General features: G+C 41.1%; 1 protein-coding gene across 2 annotated transcripts in view; it reads left to right on the top strand.

Moving 5' to 3' along the window:
- Nucleotides 1-1,019: 1,019 nt before the first annotated feature.
- ABCC4 (ATP binding cassette subfamily C member 4) overlaps nucleotides 1,020-21,515 on the top strand; it is a 153,652-nt gene continuing 133,156 nt past the window's right edge. For both annotated transcript variants that reach the window (XM_054383749.1, XM_054383741.1), the window contains exons 1-4: nucleotides 1,020-1,093; nucleotides 18,319-18,429; nucleotides 20,544-20,664; nucleotides 21,287-21,511. In XM_054383749.1, the coding sequence (XP_054239724.1) occupies nucleotides 1,020-1,093; nucleotides 18,319-18,429; nucleotides 20,544-20,664; nucleotides 21,287-21,511 (531 nt within the window). The remainder of the gene's footprint in view (nucleotides 1,094-18,318; nucleotides 18,430-20,543; nucleotides 20,665-21,286; nucleotides 21,512-21,515) is intronic.

Below are 21,515 nucleotides of genomic sequence, written 5' to 3'. Positions count from 1 at the left end.
AAGCATAAAATGAAGAACAACCCTGGCACCACAAAGTGCTGGGGACCACCCAGCTGGAAAGCAGCTTGGCAGAATATGATCTGGGGATCCTGGTGTACTCCAAATTGAACATGAGCCAGCAAAGCGTCCTTGTGGCAAAGGCTAACAGTATTCCGGGCTGTATAAGGGGGAATGTTGCCATCAGGTTAACAAAGGCGATCCTTAATCCCTGCTTAATGTTGTGAGGCTACACATGGAGTCCTGGGTCTGGTTCAGGACTCCCCAGTCAGTACAAGAGAGACACGGATATACGGGAGAGAGTCCACTGACAGGCTACAAAAACAGTAAAGGGACTGCTGTGTGTGTTATACGAGGAAAAGTTGAGAGAGCTGAGACTCTTCAGCCTGGAGAGGGCTCAAGGGGATCTCATTAGTGTGTGCAGTGAGTGGAGGCAGGCTCTTCCTGGTGGTGTCCGGTGATGGGACCAAAGGCAACAGGCACAAATTGAAACATACGATCTTCCCTCTGAAAATTTGGAAACAGTTTTTAGTTGTGAGGGTGACAAACCACTGGCACAGGATGCTCAGAGATGTTGTGGAGGCCTTGCCGATCTGCAAAAGCTATTTGGACAATTGCCTCTAGGCTGTCCTGCTTCAACAGGGGGGTTGGACAGGCTGACCCCCAGAAGTCCCTGTCGAACTCAACCATCAGGTGATTCTCACACCGCAGAGAAATAACAGCAGTGCAGCGCGGCGGCTCTCGGCCATGCCGGGGGAGGTGCAGACCCCACCCCAGCGCGGGCTGCGCGGCTGCCCCAACGCTTCAGCTCAGCCTCCGCGCTGGGGCGGGCGCCGCGAGAAGTCGTGCCGGCAGGAGGCGTCCTGCGGCGGTTGGGCGGGACAAGGCGGGGGGTGCCGGCTTTCCCGGAAACAGCGCCGGCCGGCGGTAAAGCGGCCGTGGCTGCCGCGGTGGTGAGTTGACTTTGGTCTTGTGCCCTGGCCGCCGCCGAGCGGGTGGGTTGGCGCGGCGTGGCGGGCGGCATGGAAGCAGTGCCCCGTGAGGAGAAGCCCAACCCGCTGGAGGATGCCAACTTCTGCTCCCGGCTTTTCTTCTGGTGAGTGCTCGTGCGAGGGCGGGGGGGGGAGGGTAGCGGCGCCGCTGCGAGGTGCGGCCGCGCCGGTGCTTAACGCCGGTCTCCGCGCCTGGCCGCTCAGCTGCGAGACTCGGCCAGCGGTGTTTGGGGGGATGCTGAGCCCCGGCTAAGGGGCTGCCCGGCTCCCACTTCAATGCGGTACCCAGGAGAGTCCGAGCTCCTCGGCGGCGGGCTGGGGTGTGTGTGGGGGATGGGAGGCGGCGGCTGTCGCTGCCCGAGCTCCTCCGTTGGCTGCCGGCAGTGACTTAGCACCCGCGGCTCGGCCCCGATCTGCCGCCCCAGCGGGTCCGGCATATCAGCCCTGCTGGCCGGGGCAGCCCCTCGCACGCAGGTGGCTGCGGGGAGTACGGCGAAGCGGAGCGAGGTCTCTTGAGGTGAATCCGGCGGCCCGTACCAGGCGGTAATCCCCGGCCGCGGTCTGGGCACAGCCCAGTCGGCGGCCTGCCGGCCTCGGTCAGGGCAGCTCTCAGCCGGGCGGGCGGCTGAGAGCGCAGCCCTGTTGCCCCTTGGAGCACACGTTTGATTCCGTCGGCAGCTGCGTGGAGGGCGGGAGCGTCTTCTCCCTCCTCTCTTTTGGTCCTTCGTCCCGGGGCCGGATGCAGACCTGCTACCCGGCATTTTTCTGCTTCCCCGTTTGCATAACGGATCGCGGCCAGGTATTGCTCATCTCGGCAAAGCTTGCTAATCTCGCTTTCGGCGTGGGGCTTTCCCCCTCCGTGGGCGAAGAGGTTTCTGAACCGCGTAGCTGCTTGGGACTTCCCGGTGTAAGGGATGGCTGGGCCAGCAGCCAGCTGTTGTCAACCATGCTTCAGCTGCAGTCGGCTGCCTTGATGCTAGGGAGCTTACAGTGTCCCGCAGAGAAACGGGGGATATTACGTTGTCACCACGAACCTAAGGGACCAAATGACTACCAGTCCAGAGTTAGTGCTTGTTCTGTTAATGTGGATATAGGTAATTACTCAAAACAGTGAAGAATTATTGTTCAACAGCTTAGTTGTTTTGAGGTTTAATAGGAAAAGATGTGCAAAGTGAGAGAACTTTTCTGTCTTAGCAGATTTCTTTTGGAAGAAAGCAGTTACAGAGGTAGTGCTTGCTCCAATTTGCCTTCCGTAGCCTGAGCCAGAGGACACGTGCGATATTCTGTGATGAAAGAGGGGGAAGGAAGAGAGGGCACAGCATGTGCAAGGCTCTCTTTTTGGAAGCCTCTGAAACACAAGTGAAAAAGTCTTTGATCCTATTAGCAACTCTGAGCAGGTGCAGAAATCCCTTTTGGAAGGTAGGGGGATTTTAAAAGTCCTGACATATTTTATCTAAACCAATTTTCAGTCAAGGATATTTTCTCAGAAGCACTCTCTGCAAAAAGAAAGAGGAGAAAAAAAGGAGAAGGTTGTGTGTTGTGCAGAACTCCTTGTGTATGGCTTTCTGACTTGTAATTTTTTCTTTTACACTGAGATGCCCATGTGGGAAACAGCTTGGGAGATTCAGACAGAATGAAAGGAACCACCTAGCATTCCAGGACCTCTTCTGCTCTGTTCCCTTTCCCTTGCGTAGGTCTTGTGGTGGTACTGGCAGTTCTGCCAAAGCCAGCCTGGCTAAACGTGAAAAAAGGAAGTGCGCAGTGCTTGGAGATAGTTTTCTGACTGCTGCTATCACCCTTTTTTTAGGCCTTTTGTATCAATTTCCATGTATTGCAGTGAAGTGTTCAACAGCAACATTGAGGTACCTTACATTTCCCAAGTTTTAGGCAAGCATTTGAACAGTTCTTTTTACCCCAAACACATTTGTAGTTCCTCAGTTGTGCAAGGGCAGAGTAAGTGAAACTCTGTGCTTCTGGGTTGACAGACCTCCTGAAAGTCCAGAGATCGACTGCTTTCCAGTCAGATGGTAGTGTACAACTGTAGGGCTTGTGCTTTCAAAAAGGGTTTGGTAGGGTGTGAAAGGCTTTAGAAGTTGCCTGTAGACTGTTTTTGAGGGTTTTATAGGCATAATAATTCACAGAAGTCTTCTAAAGTCTCTTTCTTACCTGTGCTGCAGGTGATAATGAAAAATAGCAGTATATCCTTATTATTTGCTAGTCAGAAAGCATTAGTTTTTTCTTAGTGAAATATCTGCAGTATCTTGAACTGAGTAAGCATCAAGGGCTGTCACTTTTCTGCAAGATAATACCATTTTACATGAAATCAAGAAAGTATTAAAACACCCTTCATGGCGCATTGTGTTTTAAGAGTTGTTCTTCCTTCCTGCAAAGCTTATAGCAGTTGACAGGCATATGTGCGAGTACTGCTTCAGCACTGCTCCACTTAACTGCTGTCTCACACAAGAAGTTCTGGAGCTTTTCAGCTGGAGAACTGTAAAAACAATGCTACAGGAGAGCTGTCTTGGGACTAGTGGCAACCACCATGATGCAGTTGTTCAAGTGTGCCTGCTCTGCTCTCTAAATCCCAGGTGTTGACTGCTTGTTGTCAATGAGGATAGAAAGTAGGTCATTACAGGTAGCTGGACAAAGGTCTTTCTTATTTTTATTTAGTTTTTATTTTGCTGAAAAAGTAGAATTTTGCCAATTGTAAGGATGCATCCTCTCATTTGTTGCTAGTGGTGCAGAATTAAAGCTGAAATTGCTGCCTGGCAGAAACAGGATCAAACTCCCAGGAGAAAAGAAGTCATGTTTTTATTGAATTATAAAACTAAGATAATGAGTGTGTAGGCTGAAGACACATTCTTCTCCCATTGTTCAAAGCTTGTCTTCTTGCTTTCAGGTTGTGACTTTGACAAGTATGAGCTTGATGAACATTAAACACTCTAGTAGTATGTTCATGGGAAAGAGGAGCATCTGTGTGTGAATGTTATTTTTACAGTGTATACCTTGTGTAATTATAGTCTGGATGTTATGAGAAAAAAATATTTATGACAGAAGTATGAAGATGAAGGCAGCTGCAAACTGTTTTGTTTTGCATCTCTCAGTGAATTATCTTTGTTAACATAGGATTATCAAAACCCAAATTGTTGTTCTGGATGTTCTGGATACTATTGCAGCTATTGACCTTCAGAGTCACAAGTTCCTATGCTCACCAAATTTCTGTAGGCTCTGGCTGGTAGTACAGCAGTTAGTAGAGTTAGCAGCATTTGTATGTATTTGTGATTTACTGCCTCTATATTTTGTTGTTAGTTTTTGGTTTTATTTGTTTGTTTTTTCTTTAATTGCTGGCACAGCTTGCTGGTGAGAATGAGTGCTCTGAAGGATGCATAGGAGGATTTGCTTTCCTTTTTAGGTCCAACCAAGAAAGAGAGAATTCAGTCCAATTTTTTTTATCTTTAAACAGCTATTTCCTTGTAGAAAGTATTTTCAATTTAAAAAGTCTTTTATACTCTGTACTTTGCAGTTGAAAATAGCACTTTTCACAGTTTTTCAGCTGGGAGGCAGCCTGGAGATTATCAAATTAATAACTGTACACAGAGTATTTATGAATGCAGCAGGTGTATTTTTTGTGTATTTTTCTATACTTACAGCATTTTCTAGCTACATGGCAGTTGAATTTGCGTTCACTCTGTTGTTCATGCACAACTCTGCTTCAGTGGAAAGTTACATAGATGGGCTATGATTATCCAGTCTTTTAAAAATTTAACTTCTGGCCTGTTAATAACATGAGAAGGAGGGCAAGCTGGAACACACTGGAAAAGTATCTGATGTTTTTGTTCAGAGACGTAAAAAACATTAAAGTCCTGCTAAATTTGGTATATTTACTTTTAATAATACTAATAATTACTTACCTGTTACAGACTCACTGTGACAACTTCTTGGCTCCTTTGGAGATGACTGGACACTATCAGCATCCTGAGGCCAGATGCCTTTTTACGTTATCACTTGACATGTGGCAATTGCAATTACAAGAGCAGCATTAAAACATGAGCTGAAAACTTCCTCCAAGGCATCTGCACAGTTATAATTCCATGGAATAAACAACTGGTTTATCATGACCTGGTGGCATCTGTTCTTGGATTATTAAGCATGTGCTTTAGGGACAGTGACAAACTCAGTAAGGCTTCAGAGCTCTGACTTGGTGTGTAGTGGGAGAGGAGTAAATAAAAAAAATCTTTAGCTTCAGATTTAATCATGAACTGAGCAAGGTAAGCTTAGACATACGTTACAGGTTTAGGGCTAGTGCCCTAGTGTCTTCATTGTAAATAGGTTTTACCTGAGAATTTGAGTCCAGGGAATGGACATTCCAAAGGGGCTGAATAGAACATAAGAGATCTGTTTATCCCATTTCATTGGTCTGCGTTTCTATATAGTCTGGAAGCACAATTTGTTTGTTCTCTCTTGCTTGTTTCTTTCCCTCTGTCTCTGCCTCTGACCTTGATTGCTTGGCTTGCTGTTTTCTGTTTGGGTTATGGTAAAGAACAGTGGCAGGATGAGAGAGAGAGAGAGAGAGAGAATAACTTTTTAGCTGGTAACAGCCCTCCAGGCTTTGTCCAGGGGGATCTGGACTGTTGTCCAGGGAGGTGTTGTGCTGTTGTTGATTTATATATATATGTAAATACACCTTTTGTATATGCATATTGCCTCTTACATTTAGCCTACTTCTGTAAATAATAATTTCATTTAATTTCTGAATTCTGAGTAGTGTGGTGATTGACTCCTTGGAGTAAACTCCAATTTGTACAGTGGTGCAAAACCAAACCACCACAACATATAAGGGATAAAATTTTCACTGATCACACACGTCTCTTGTAGTGGTGTAAATAAGTACACACTTTTCTTACTTCACATTTCAACTCCCCGTATCTTAGAACTGGAAGGGCCACTGATAGATTTAGTTGGACTTCTAAGTAAGCCTGAGTAACATCTGTATTTTAGTCCTGTAACTTGGCTCTCTTCAAAAGTGCATCTTGCCTTGTCTCATGCATTTAAAGAAGTTAGGGAAAGAATTGTGCTTCTTGGAAGTTTCAGTTGTAGTTTAGCAGTGCCACTGGTAAAACTGGTCCATGTTCCTTACTGCATTAGTGAATAGAGACTTGCCTCTGAGGATTTGACATTTGCTTAAAGTAACAAATGAAAATATCAAGCAGCATCAGGCTTTGAGATCTGCCTGGAATCTTGCCTGATACCCAGTGGATTCCTGCTGGCAATGCCTGAAATTGGTGATGGTGCGAACTCCTAACAGATAACCACTTTATAAAGATCTCTGAGGTAACTAATTTTTAATTAATTTATGGACTTACCGGTGCAGGATGATAGTGGTACTGTAAGGAACTCCGAGGAAATACAAAAGCATCTTCAGGATAGATAAACAGAAAACACATCTTCAGTACCCAGAGAATGAAATTGCACTTGTTCCTGCTTGTTTTTGTTTTGTTTATCTCATTGAAAGAAGAGTTGTTTTAAAGATAATGCCTTGTTTGTTCATTTATGAGGTATTTAATATCCTATAGTCATTTTTAAGTTTTGCTTGTTTTTTCAAGATATCTTTATTATGCAGAAAAAAAAATAGTTTGAAATTTATTGTTTATGAGCTAGTGAAGTTAAAATATGTGAGTAAAGAGTGCTAAATAGATTATATTAACCACAGCAAGTGTGTGTAAATTATCAGATGTTAACATTTGCTATCTACAGTAAACATATGTTCTTAGATAGACAATTAGATAAGTGGTTTGGGTGTAGTGAAACACTGAGGCTATTTGCCTTGTTGAGGCCTACATAAAGCATGCTGTATCATTCATCAGAGAAAAGATCCCTATTACAATTCCTGCAAAACTTCAAAATCAGGAGCATGTTCTGCTGGTTCATTTTGTTTGTTTGTGTTTATTTTTTATTTTTTTTAAATTAAAAAAAATTATTCAAAGCTAGTTTCTCCCTCCATTCCTAGAAAAATTTTCAGCACTTGGAGTGGAGAGGAGAGATAACTCCATTAGAGTTTAGGAGTGGAAGCTTAAGAAGGCAAATGATATATTTTTTTTTTTTTTTGGGTATTCTGACACCCAGTCTCCTGTAAGTGTTAATAGTTGATTTTTATTCTTATTTCCATTGCTTGTCAGAAAGGAAGTTAATACAGAAATTGCTACCATTAGGTTTTAGCATTTTTATTTTCTTTTGGAAATTGCAATCAGAGGCCATGATGCTCAACTAGACTTTCTGTGTAACTGTGGTTTCAAGATTTTAGCCTTTTTTTGTTGTTGTTTTTTCTTTTTGTATGTAAGCTATAAAACAGTTTTTAGATGTTTCAGTAGTAACTAACCTGAGATTAGAAACTTATTTGGATGACTAGTTCTTTTATGTGAAATGGAAGAACTCTTCCTTTTGCTCTGTGTAATTACTTAGGCTCTACTTCAATACATGGTTTGTATTAACATTTATCGTCATTATAAGGTATGACCTTCAGACCTTTACATCAGATCTTTTGTATCTTGGATAGTCTTCTTCATGTGTGGATGCTGGCGTTGGTATCAATACTTTACTGATGTGCTTGTGGCATTCCAGAGACTCCCTTACTCCCTTCTTCTGGGCCTTGCAGAAAATGTTTGCTGCAGTAGACTTTTTTCCCCTCCTCCTTTGTTGCCCTGTTTGTACTATTTTTCTTGCCATCTGAAATATCAGGAAGTGTGTTAGAGCAATTTTTCATACCTGATCAATGCAGGGTAGATGAACAGCATGAGAATAGCCTGCAGTGAGTGCAGTCAAATACCAATTGAGTTACTGTCAGCATCTGAAAGTAGATATTCGGCAACCTAGCAGCGTACGCTCTGCTGTGAAAATGAGATGAAGCAGCGTATCAAAGGTTAATACAGTCTGGCTTTGGAACTGGAAGTTTGAAGGGTGTTTTTGAGTTAATATGGCTTTGAAGTAATTTCATTGTATTCCTATTTTTTCCTACCGTAAGCAAAGAGAAAATCTACTCTTTAAGCCACATTAACCATGGAGGGAAGTTGCAACCAAAACACCATTTGAAAAGCATCTGAAGAAATACCAGAACTTACTCTGTTTACTTTATTAATCATAGATGACCGCCTTGGTAAGGGGAAGTGGGAATAGGCAGCTTATTGAAGAGGATGGGTGAGCATGTGAAATGAAGACAAGTTTAAAAATAAACTGCAAGCTATTGTGGGTTATCTTTATAAATTCTTGTGAAATATCACTGGAGACTGTCAGTGTATAGCCTTCTGCCTGAATGTCTCATCCCAGCTGTGCTCCTCTGGACTGAGAGCAAGTGCATAGCAGTGTTGGATTTGCATTGCTGGTTCAAGTTGTGAAGGTGGGTGATGAACAGTACAATGAAGCAGGTAGCAACCTGAGGTAAGCCACAGAGGATAACCCATGTGATTTATAATCAAAAGATCCTGTGAGGAAACCCCATTTATTTTACAAAAATCCAGCTTCAAAGTAGATGATTAAAGACATACATGTTATTTTGGAGCTTAATAGTTGAAGTAGTGCTTCCAAGCAGCCTAAGGAGATGAAATCCTAGTGTTGTGGAAGAATTTGAATAAACAGAGACTCTCCTGTGCCACTGTTGAAAAATAACTGGACATTGAGTGTAAACAGACAATGCTTGTAATGTGCTTAAAGGCTTAAGAGGAGTGGGGAAAATGTAATTTGTAAACTACCTCCTTAAGGAATTAGTTGATGAGAATACATAGGATGCAGCTTTGACTAAGTGCTGTAAAATTATCCAGGAGTTACTTATGCCTATAATTACAAATAAAGACAGATAAAAGGAGAAGGTTTTTCTGACTGAAAAAAAGTAGTCTGCGTAGTCTTTTTTCTTACTTGGCCAGTGATGAAGCAAGGGCTTTTGTGAAACTGGTGAGAGCAAAATTTTGCACTTGGCAGGGGAAAGTACTGTAATATGTCAATGACCAACTGTAGTATAATTGTTGTGAGGCTGGTCAGGGCAACTGAAGCCTGTGGGTCCCTCCTGGGCCCCAACAGACACATCATTTTATCTTGGCATGTTTTTTTATTTGTATCAGCTTTGTAATGTAATGCAAATGCTTTTTGGCTGATGTTTTGTGACAAACTTTCTCAGTTCATGAAGAAATTACAATATTTGCATGGGTTTCTGAAAATCTCCACAAGACTGCTCTGTGGTATGGCAGTGATAGTTTTTAAAGTATTTGCAAGCAGGACATGATAAAAATCCAGAGATAGAGAAGGGCTCATTCCTGGGTTAATGAACCAGTTGAGCTGGATACTGCTATTAGCTTCATGTACCTGTCTGTAATGTATTTCATCCTTCAATGAAAGGAAATTCTTTTGGGATGGTAGCAAACCCAATTTAAAAGCTTTCTCATTTAGGAAATTTTATTTCATGTGTGAAACAGAGTAGCATGACTATTCTGATAGCATAGTGACCCTGCCTTTTTGATAGCAGAGCCTGATTCTATTGTGTTCTGTCTCTGTGAAGAAGGGGATGACCTTCCCATGAGGTCTCACTTCCTTTACAAGGCTAAGACGACACTTGTCTTTCATAGCTTTTTCTGCAGACAACCTTAGAGGCTTTCCAAAATCCTGGTAGAGTTGTTCTAATAACCGCTGGTAAAAATGGCATTTTCCTGAACAACCAAGTAAATTGTGGCTGGCTAATTGTGTTGTAATGTTACAGGGTGTGTAATGTCAGCGCCCAAGAGTAGGGAAATGCAGGAAGTGAATGTTTATATTCTGGTCCTTGTGTATCTGCTCATTCAGAAATGAATCACTTTCCTTTTTTATCGGTGCTCAAGGTACTGCTGTAGAGCTGGAAAACAATTTGTGGTCAGAGCAGTGAGTTACTGATTTGCAGCTGGCTATCTCTTGGGTTTGTACAAGGTTACAGAGTGATTTTTCTAATTTATTTTTTAATCTTTATTCCTAGTGACATCAGTATTCTGGCACTAACAGGGACTATATCTGGGCTTCTTTCCAGACTGATGTCTTTGATCAGCTAATCGCCTTGATAGAACAAAGACATTCCCAGCAGAACAGAAGGTACTCAGGATTCTTTCAGATACTCGCATTTTTAAGTATAGTTCATGCTAGTGAAAATTTGGGCTAAGGTATCATGTGAACCCTGTGTTTTGAGTGCCTGAAATGAGGTGATGTGTAAGAACCAAGTGATTACTCAGAATTTTTAGCAAACAGGAAGGTATTTGGGGACAGAGAAGACAATGACTGAGGGAGGCTCCTGTTTTTGAGTTGAACAGCTTCCTCAGAAGGAAATATAGAAATGAGGGACGAGGTATGATCTTTCTTCCTTGTCATGTTTCTCCTCTTTCTTCAGGCAGTAGGTTGTTACTGAGTCCATTTTATGTCCATCCTTGGGATAAGACTAGTTTACATCATCGTCTATATATGCTTGCTTCATTTCCTTAGGTCATCTTTAATTTTGTTTATTATTTTAGCTTTTTTAAAATTCAAGAATAACACAGCTTGCACAGTCTCTGTGTTATAACAAATTCTACTTTTCTGTTTGTTTTTTCTTTTTTTTTTTTTCCCCTAATCCTTCCTTGAAGACATCAGTGTTAGGTGATCTCTGTTTTAACAAGAGACATACCACTCTTAACAAGTAGTTTTCCTTTATGGCTAAGCTGAGGTTTCAGGGATGTTCTTTATGTAAGCCATTCCTTTACTTGCAAGCTGTCTTTAACAGTGCTCTTACAGCACTCTTTAATTTAACTGAGCCTGCAGGCAAGAGATGGGCTTGGTTGGTTTACTTGTTAGGAGTGTGTGACTGGAATAAGAGCAGGCTGTGTGAAATAGATTGGTCTCAATTTTGCTGTAAGTGTAGAGAATTCCACAGGGCATAATCTGCGTGTGGCATCCTGGTGGAAATTTTTGCTTTAATGATTGAGTATGAACATGTGCTAAGTTTTCTGTCTGAAAGTAGACCTTCCAGTGTGAAGTTCAAGATACTCCAGTAAGGTGGTGAAACTTGAACTGTGTTGGTGTACTGAAAATATGCAATGGATAAACAGAAGACCTTATTCTTAGGCTAAAAGTTCTGCAAGGACTAAGTGTCATTTCAAGTTTGAAAAGAGAAGGAATTAACCTTCTTCTAAAGATCTTTAAGTATAGACTACAGTAACACAACTTAAAGCTTTTGTAAAAAGCTAATGTATTATTAAGACTTCCATAATAGTAGCTCTTGAAGATTGATGTTCTGGGGCAGAAAGCTCAACAATAGTTGATTTTTGAAATTTTTGTTTCTTCCTATGCATTTTTTTTTCTCTAACGTGACAGTAACCTGTGGACTTGTGCTGAGTCATTGCGTGTTGTCCATTATAATAAATGAGTCACAAAATTAATTACCACAGTTTCCTGCATACTCTGGATTGATTTTGTTGTGGTTAATGTTTACATAGAGCTTGTAGTGCAATATATTACTGCTTTCAAAATTATGGAAAAATATGAGAAGCTCTGAATTTGTGCTAGGTGTCACTGGAACTAATAGCCTGAAAACCCTGAAATGTTTGGCAGTGTTTATTCTGTGCTATTATCTCCATCTGCTGCTAGATTTGAAAATTCTGCCTCATGGTACTTGATTGGTGTGGAGATGAGGGGCCAGAAGGGATATGCAATAGACTGTAAGAACTCAGTGGAGGTGGGTATATTAACAATAAGGTTTTTTTGAGATTTTAAGGCCAAAGGATAAGTGAGATGACTTCAGCAATCCTGCAAACATGAGACCGTTGCCTTTCATCCAGTTACTTTGTAAGTCGATTGCATTGTGTGTGTCTGCTGCTGTTGGCTGTGGTGCTGAATTGAACTGACATCAGGATAGAGCAGTTCCCCTCAACAGAAGTATTGTTCTTGCTGTAGTTTGGTTGTGGTTTTTTTACCATGTTTTGAAAAGTGTAAGTGAGGGAATGGAGTTTTACAGAGTAACATTAAAAACGTTATTTTATTTTGTGGAACTGTATGTTTACACATTTTTTGAGAGTCTTTTGTTATCCTCTATGCATTCTTTGACATGCCAGTAATAGACAGCACTATTCAGCACTGGTGAGACCACACCTTGAGTCCTGAGACCAGTTCTGGGTTCTCCAGTACAGGAGACAGATACATACTGGGGAGAGTCCAGTGAAGGGCCACAAGGATGAAGGTGGCACTGGAGCATCTGTCCTACAAGGAAAGGCTGAGAGAGTTGGCAATGTTCAGCTGGGAAAAGAGAAGGCTCAGGAGGATGTCGACAATGTATATAAATACTTGAAGGGAGGGTGCAAGGTGAATGGAGCCAGGCTTTTCTCAGCGGTCCCCAGTGACCAGAGGCAATGGGCACAACCTGAAGCATGGGAGGTTCCCTCTGAACATCAGGAACCACTTTTTCATTGTGAGAGTGACTGAGCACTGGCGAAGTCTCCTTCCTTGGAGATCTTCAAAAGATGTTTGTACATGGCCCTGGGTCATCCAGAGCCTGGGTAACTGGCTCTGGATTGTCTTGCTTGAGCAGAGGTTTAGACCACATGACCTCCAGAGGTCTCTTCTAACCAGTCTCAGCCAGTCTGTGATTCTGTAATATATATCCTATTTATGCTCCTTGTTAAATGTCAGAACAATGTTTGTTTCCATGACCTTGGCAGCAATAGCTAGTGGAACCTTGTAAACATTTCTGTAGGAGTGAAAGGACTGCCTCATCCTAATTCTCATGCTAAAGGTGCTGAAGAAGAACTTGGTTCTCTGTTCTTCTCTGTCAGAAAGGAGACCTGTGACTTACTTATGGTCTACACTCTAGGCTAATACTGCTCCAAGAGGAGGAACACTTGGTATCGGCCACAATTCAGCTGAAGTCTGTAGATCTTTCCGTAACTGTCTGTCCTGGAGCAAATAGAGCTCTCTAGTTTAGCAGGCAGAAATTGCTTGAATGGCTTTGAGATTATTTGCCTCATGTCTGCTTTTACCTGTGGTTGACAGCAAGAACTGAGACCAAAGAAGAAGTGTTTCAATGGAGCAGATTAATTGGGTCAAACCAGGCAGAAGCTGGTTTGATTGGTCTTTAAGGCTCATCTTGTTATGAGCTATAGGAAAATTATGGCAATGATTTGGGTCCTGATGCGATCTGACCATACAATCCAAGCAACAGAGTTGTCTGACAAGTACTTTCTAATTGTGCCTTTAACATACTGCAAGAGTTTAAAAAGGGCTGTTAGGCATCAAAGATGCTACTCTACCGATAGAGACTTAATCTTTGAATGAGTCACACAAACACTGTGCTAACATGCTAAAGTACTGAAGGAAGACCGCTATTAATTCCATTTGTAACATGCAGTTGTGCCATGGAGCCTGTGAAAAAGCTCTTTTCTAAAGTTTTGTCTTTGAAGAAACTCTCCAAGCCCCACCTTCTAAGGTTCTGCCTGCCCCTCTACTCCCTATAAACTAATCAACAAAATTCTCATAAGGCAGCATGTAGAAAATTTGATTGTAACATGCCTGAGCAAGAAATGCAAAGCTAGTCAATGAGTATTCATAACCACTGTCGTGGCTGTGAATAAATAAATGCTGTCATTGTAAACCATCCCAGTTTGGATTTCTCGCATATAGGTAATTCTGGAAAGTAATACATTTCCTCTGATGCTCCAGGTGCTTTTTAAAAAAGTGGGCTGGTGAAGTCAGGGAATAGTTAAACATCAAATTAAACAACAGCTATGAACTTTCATAAGCAATTGACATCAGACAAACACCTGGCCATGGGTGCAAGAGTATTTTTTCCAAAAAAAAGTGCTTCTCTGATCACGTTGGCTGAGAAATTACTAGGAAACAAGCCTAAGAGGCAAAACCCACAGTTCTTCTGAAATCTAAGTATCATGGATTCAGTAGCGATAAACTATGTGGCAAACTTCAAGTTCCCTAACTTCCCTGTTCCCACTAAGCCATGCCTGTTTCAGAGATATCTCGTGAAAAACATGGTTACTTTTGTGCTTTTTGCCATACATCTCTGCTTTGTGAAGAACAGCTGAGACTGTTTGGATATCCTTGACCTGTGTTTCAGGATTGAAGAAAAATTTAGGTGTATAAAAGCTAGTCTTATTGTTCCCTGTCAGTTTTATTTGATCTAACAAAATATTGTGTTTTCTGACAAACCTGCAGTAGCTTTGTTTACAAAGTGCTCTCATAAAATACCGAGCTTTTAAAAATCTCTTCACTAATTGAGCTATTAGCCAATAATTTCTTTTTTTGAACCCAACACATTGTGACAGTGTGCTTTTGGTTTGTTTCTAAATGAGGGTAAGATCACTTCTTGCAGTAATCGTTTACCCACTTTTTACATTTCAGTGGAACATCTTTAATATTTGTCAAAATGTCAGTTGAGCAGCAGTTAGTATTTTCCACATGTAAATGAATAGCCATGATAGTTACAAAAAGTGTCTTTTGATGTGCAGTACAATTTTATTTACAACTCTGTCAGTATTTTAATAATTGGATTAAGTTTTGGTTTTTTATACATATTTAAAGGAATGCTAATTTTCCTTAAATATAAGGAAACACTGTAAGAAAACAGTTGCCTTAAGGCCAAGAAGAGTTGTACTGTCTGTCTGGATGCCTGGGAGTAAGGTGCTATGGGGCATAAACAGCTTTAGGAAATGGAAAATACTTTCCTATTTGTAAAATAGGGGTGGCTTAGAATCACAGAGTAGTAGGGGTCGGTGGGACCTCTGGAGATATCTATTCCAGCCTCTCTGCTAATGCAGGTCCACCTGGATCAGGTTGCGTGGGAAGACATCCAGTCAGGTTTTGAAAGTCTTCAGAGCAAGAGACTCTACAACCTCTCTGGACAGCCTGTTCCAGTGCTTCATCACTCTTACAGTAAAAAAGTTTCTCCTTAAGTTCAAGTGAAACCTCTTGTGTTCTTGTTTGTACCTGTTTCTTTTGGGAAGATTGATAAAATGATTCTTTGTGCACCCCATTTTTTTTTCTATTTTTTTTTTTTTATTTCATGAGTGTGAGGGACCTTCAAGTTTGTTGCAGGCTACAGAAGAAAATCTGACTCATGCTAATGTCCAGGCAGAGTTTTACCAGCTCTGCTGCAGCAGACAATTGCTCTAGTAATATGAAGGCTCTAGTGGCTGTTAGTATTTATCTTTTCAGCACCTTTTTGTATTCCTTTCAGCATCTATTGTCAGATTTGAGCATTTTTTAAATGATGACTTCCAGAGTATACCAGTGTTTGCACCTCTTCTTGTGACAGATGTGTATTGTTGATTTGCTCTGCTGCCTGACACAAGTGTGGGGCTACAAAAAATGACTGGTATAACTGGAATGTATTTGTACTCCCAGCTCAATGTTTGGCTTTCTTTGGACAAAGGTGCCTAGAGTAATAGAGATGAAGTGTTGCAGAGTTGAGAGTCTGAGTGGCCAAGCTTTTCCAGTAGAAGCTGGGGATCCCATGTGTGAAAGGACAGTAATAAGAATTTTGGGGGGAGTATGGATGTGGATATGTAGCAAGAGGCATCTGGAGTCAGAGGGAGGATTACAGAGAAAAGGTAGTTGTAAGGAGAAGGTGAGATGGAAGCAGAGAAAGAGGTGGCAACAGTGAGACTGACTTCAGAAAGTGTTAGGAATCATAGCACAAGGGTAGACCAGCTTTGTTACTCTGATTGCAAGGGTGGCATTCTTGGTGGACCTCAGAGGATGATTCTGTAGTAATACTAGAGCAATCAGTATGGCTCAGCCCAGGACAGAAAAATGAGAAGGAAGTACATTAACTCAACTTTCTGACTGTCCTGCTGGGAGATCACAAGTGAGATTTTTGACTTGGAAACTATTAATGAAAATCTTATCTTACTCAGTTAGTTTCCTGTGAGATTTGTAGGTAGATGTAACATCTTTTATTGGGTAACAAATACAGTGAGAAAATTAGACTCTGTGCCAGCTGATGTGGAGTATTGCCTGTACTCACCGACGTTTTCATGCTTATGCAGCTGCAGAAGAACACAGCTACAGAATGGAAGTATATTTTTTTTTCAAACTGTGTAATAGAAATAGTTTGGTTTAAGTGAATAATGAAACAAAAATGCATCTCTGCCATTTGTCTTGCTGCCTTCTTTCTAACTCACTTGAAACCACCAAATCCACTGCAATTGGAACTCTAATCCTTGTGTTTCAAAGAGCCACTCTGTTTACAAAAGTTTCATGGATAAATGGATTGGCACTGTAATTAATGGGTAACAGCAAAAGTATCTTGCGAACTCCAATGTGATGAAGGCTAAAGAGGAAAAGGAAGACTATGGCAAAGTGTGATCACTTTTAAATAGCTGTGCTGCTGATTAGCCTTCCTATTTGTGCTTCAGGCCCTTTAGGGCCAACAACTTGCTAATATTTACTGTAACGTCACATTAGGTCTCTTTCTCATAAGTCTGTCTAGCACTGCTCTGTGAAGCTTCCTGGGAAAGCGGCGTAATGGAATAGAATGCACTGGGATGGAAGTAACCTTTAAAGGTCATTTGGTCCAACTCCCCTGCAGTAAGCAGGGACATACCCAAATATGTATGTTGGTTAGAGCCCCATCAAGCCTGACGAATGTCTCCAGAGATGGGGTGTCCACCATGTGCCTTCGCAACCACCCTCATAATGTGCAATTGTCTTGGTTTTAGAGCAGACAGAAAGATGTTTTACCCCTCCCAAAAGGAATAAAATAAAAACGCTTCACACAGAATTGGAAAGTTAAATAGAAATACTTACACAAATATACAAAATACCCAAATTCCCATTCAGCCTCAGCCCAATTCTTTGACCTGGGCTTTAAAACAACTTAATTAGGCCAAAAACCTTCCAAAACATATCCCCAACCAGGTCTCAGTGTCAAACCTCAGTGCCCCCCCATACCTCCTTTTTTACCCTCCACCAGGCGTGATTGGCACAGTAAAAATTAGCCGGGCCAAAAGCCTTAACTCCCCCAAGAAAATACCAGAGAGATAACATCTTGGTGTGCTGGGAGAAGAGAGAGAGGAAAAAAGGGCAGAATAGCCTGTGCTGTCTGTTTATACAGGGGAGATGCAGGAATGATGGGATGAAATAACAATTTCATTTTTCTGGTGTCTACTTCCTGGGCTGTCTAGTCTCTGGAGGACTTTTCTTCTCTATGGTTAAGACATCCAGTCTTAAACCCACACCACCAATCTAGATCTACCCTTCACTAGTTTAAGACCATTGCCCCTTGTCCTAGTGCTACATCTCCTTGTAAAAAGTCCCTCCCCAGCTTTTTTGTAGGGCCCCTGCAGGTACAGGAAGGCTGCTATAAGCTTGTCCTGGAATCTTCTCCTCTCCAGCCTGAACAACCTCAACTCTTTCAGCCTGTCTTCATAGGAGAGGTACACAGCCCTCTGATCATTTTCATTGGCCTCCTCTGGACCTTCTCCATCAGGTCCATGTCCTTCTTGTTTTGAGGGCCCCTGAGCTGGACACAGTAATCCAGATGTGGTCTCACCAGACTAGAGTAGAGCAGAAGAATCACCTTTCTTGATCTGTTGCCCACTCATCTTTTGATGGAGCCCAGGGTGCAATTGGTCTTCTGGTCTGCAAGTGCTCATTGTTGGATCATGTCCATCTTCTCATCCACCAGCATATGCTAAGTCCTTTTCTGCAGAGTCGCTCTCTTGTCACATCCTCCCCCAGCCAATACTGGTAATGAGGAGTGTCCTGAGGCAGATGTAGGACCTTGCACTTGGCCTTGTTGAACTTCATGAGGTTCACCTCAGCCCACTTCTCCAGCTTGCCTAGATCCCTCTGAATGACATTCTGTTCCTCTGGCATATTGACTGCACCCCTTGTCTTGGTGTCATCTGCAAACTTGCTGAGGGTGCACTTGATCCCACTGTCTATATAACTGATGAAGGTATTGGACAGCACTGGTCCCATTACGGACCCATGACGGATACCAGTTGTCACCTGTCTCCATTATGGACATTGACCCGTTGATCTACCCTCTGGATGTGACCATCCAGCCAATTCCTTATCCACTGAGCAGTCCATCCATTAGAGAGAAGGGTGTTTTGGGGAACCATGTAAAAAGCCTTGCAGAAGTCCAGATAAATGACATCCATTGCCCTTTCCTTGTCCACTGATGTAGATGTAATTCATAGGCAAGAGAAAATTACAGTAAAATGTGTGGATAAATGACTTGGAAGAAGAAGGGGGAAAAAAAAAGGTAAAATAATTAATATGTGAAGAAATTACTCTTGTGGTCTCCTGATCTGTTTATTAACAATTTGTATTTCAATAGGTGGTTGAACCCCTTATTTATTACTGGCCATAAACGAAAGCTTGAAGAAGATGATATGTATAAAGTGCTGCCAGAAGATTCCTCAGAGAAGCTTGGAGAGGAATTGCAGTGGTAAGGAGAAAAATGATTTTTCTCTTTCATTGTTTTTCTGCTGGTGAGAGCAAGGGCCTAATTCTTACTTTAAAATTAGAAGTTGTTGTAAAGTTTAACAAGGTCTACTGTTTAAAATGCTGAAGAACTAAATGTCACATTTAGTACTTGTTTACCATGAAGGCATTTTAGTTTTTTTAAGCTATACATAATGAAAATGTATTGGAGTGTTTTCATTATGTCATTAATTTGATGTCTTGCAGAATGCTTGGAAAAGACAACTTTCAGTCAACTGTTATTGCAGTAATCCTTAATAAATTAGTGTGAATCTTTTGGCCTGTAGTAAAACAGCTATAGAAACTTTGAATTTCTGTTTATGAAGAAAGTGAGCAAAATGGTTTTTTCCTTGTCGTTTTTGGGTTTGAGCTTAAACTAAGTTACAGCTGTGTGTCCCTTAATGTGTGTGTATATAAATAGATGTATGTTGACAATATGCCACTTTTTAGTAGATAAAATGCCTTGGACATCTAAAAGCTTGTGTCTATGAGGTGTTTTTATTCTGTTATAAACATTCTTTCATGGACTGTGTAGCAATTTGTATTGTTATGCACCCAGGAGGGTTTAGCTTTTTCTCTTAATAGTGAAATAGTTTCCAAGAGTAGCAGTTCGTGTAAATTGTCTTGAACCTTACAATAGAGAAAGCTTTTGTCTTAAAATAATCTTTGGCTAAATATAATTAGAGGAAGAAGTGTCTGCTAGTGAGAAGTGTCCTGTGTATTAAGAAATTGTGGCATTGCTATTTCTTGCCATTACTCTGAAGGGTAGAGCAAATTAACTTTACTAGTAGTTTGCCTGGGCGTCAAAAAGTAAGAACAAAGGTTATGACCAGGTCTCACATCATCCTGCTGTGGATGAGTTAACTGAAGAAAGAATGATAAGCCCATAGAAGTGCAGCTTTTAGCACCTTCATAGCTAGAATGCTTTGCCAAATTCCATTGTTGTGTCTTGGAGCAGTTTAGGGAGTTTGCTGTGCAGGAAGATGGACTCTTGCCAATGATTCTTACAATAAAAGAGCACACTTTCTGTGAGTCAGGAGACAGTAGAAAGTACAGCACTAAAAAAAACCAAAAAGTGTTTTTTAATTCTTTAGTGTACTTGGCCAAGAAGCAGAGAATACAATTCATACATAGCCACCTAAGGAAGTAGCTTTTTCTCATGAACCAGCAAACGCCACAGACTCTACAGAGTCTCGATTTTGATTCTGAGGCATTTGGACAGTAGCTCTATAATCCTTGTAACAATTAAGAAATTAAAAAAAAAGTGTTAAAAATAATCTCTTACCCATACTGTGTACCTCAAACTCTTGTGCTTTGCTGCAAAAATAATTCATCTTTCATGCTTCAGAGTCATTTCAACATTAGATAGTCTGACAAAATATTTAGCCTCCAGAAGCAAAGAGAGTATCCTGGCTGACAAGTGTGCTTTCAAGTGTAGCTTAAATTTTGATACTTTCTTGTTAAAGTTGTACTTATGATTACTGTCTTTGATTTTAATGGGAACAGATTGTGTCCTACTTGTGGGCAAACATGTAGTAATGCAGAGTTCTTTGCCACTCTGCTATTGTAATCCTTGCCTTCAGAAACACATCTGGAGTCCTAAATGACAAAACTGCTGCACAGAGTTATCTGCACTTGTGCCGTATCTGCTTGTCCTCATGGAAGCATGTGGTGGAAAAATAGAAAGGGCCAGAGATGAGAAAGGGTTGTGCATCACAACCTTCCTGGAAGATAAAGACACTGCACTGCCTCAGTGCACAGTCAGGAGATCATATAATAGGCTCTTAACTAAGGTGAGCTGCTGTCAGAACTGGAAGGAGAAGAAAGAAAGAAAGGGTTCCTCATTGTCATACGTCAAAGGCAATAGTGGTTGACAGAGGTGAATTGTTTGTGGTTCTACAAGAGAATATAAGCCTGTAATGCTAAGCACCAAGTGTTTTTGTGGATGAGGAAACATGATTATTAACTTAGTATGTTTTTTAGTTGCTCTATGAAACCCATCATGGCCATCTGGCTGAAAGTATTTTATTCCAGGTAATCGCCTTCTGTCCTTCAGCATGTTTGCATTTTATTTGTTAGGTACTGGGACAAAGAGGTGCAAAAAGCAAAAAAGAGAGGAAAAATGCCACATTTAACAAAAGCCATTATTCTTTGTTACTGGAAATCCTATTTAGTTTTTGGAATTTTCACAATGATTGAGGTAAGTAGTGTAAAATGTCATACAATGCTTCTTAGCTAACAGCAGTGTGAAACTTGGCCTCTTCAATTGCATGATACATACTGAGATACTGTAATATTCATGTACTCTCTCAGGAAAGTAAACCACAGTGATAGCCCTGTAGAGACTGAGAAATTGAATTTGTAGCTGCAGGATTATGTATGTGGAACAGAGCTGATTTTAGTGCTGTATTTTTGAAACTTTACAAACCATTCACTTGCTTTGTAAAGCTGAGCTGTATTTTATGTATCTGAGTTATATGTCCAATGGAAAAAGGGTTTTTTACTATATGGAAATAGCTATAAAGGACACACTGTCATATTTTAAAATGGAAGTGTAATACATATTTGTGCAGTTTTTATAACATCAGACTTCTGAGTGGAAATTGATAGCAGTCTTTTAAAGTATTCAGCTAAATTTTAATGTGGAACATATTTCTTTTGGATTATATAATAATTGGGTTGATATCTTAGAACTCAATAAAGAAAATAATATGGATTGTGACTTGTGGCAGTACTTGGCTCTTTGTTTGCTGGGTTACAAACTTGGGTAGCATGGATTGACATGAAATTGCTAATACATGTGTACCTTCTTTTTCTTTCAGGAAACCCTCAAAATAGTTCAGCCAATATTTTTGGGAAAAATTATTAATTACTTTGAAAACTATGATTCCTCAGATGAAGTCGCTTTGAATTTTGCATATGGCTATGCAGCTGCTCTGTCTGTGTGCACACTTATTCTAGCCATAATGCACCACTTATATTTCTATCATGTACAGCGGGCTGGCATGAAGTTGAGGGTAGCTATGTGCCACATGATTTATCGGAAGGTAA

The sequence above is a fragment of the Indicator indicator genome, chromosome 1 (genome assembly GCF_027791375.1).
Source record: "Indicator indicator isolate 239-I01 chromosome 1, UM_Iind_1.1, whole genome shotgun sequence".
Lineage (NCBI taxonomy): Eukaryota > Metazoa > Chordata > Aves > Piciformes > Indicatoridae > Indicator > Indicator indicator.
This window is presented reverse-complemented; position numbering and strand designations above follow the sequence as displayed.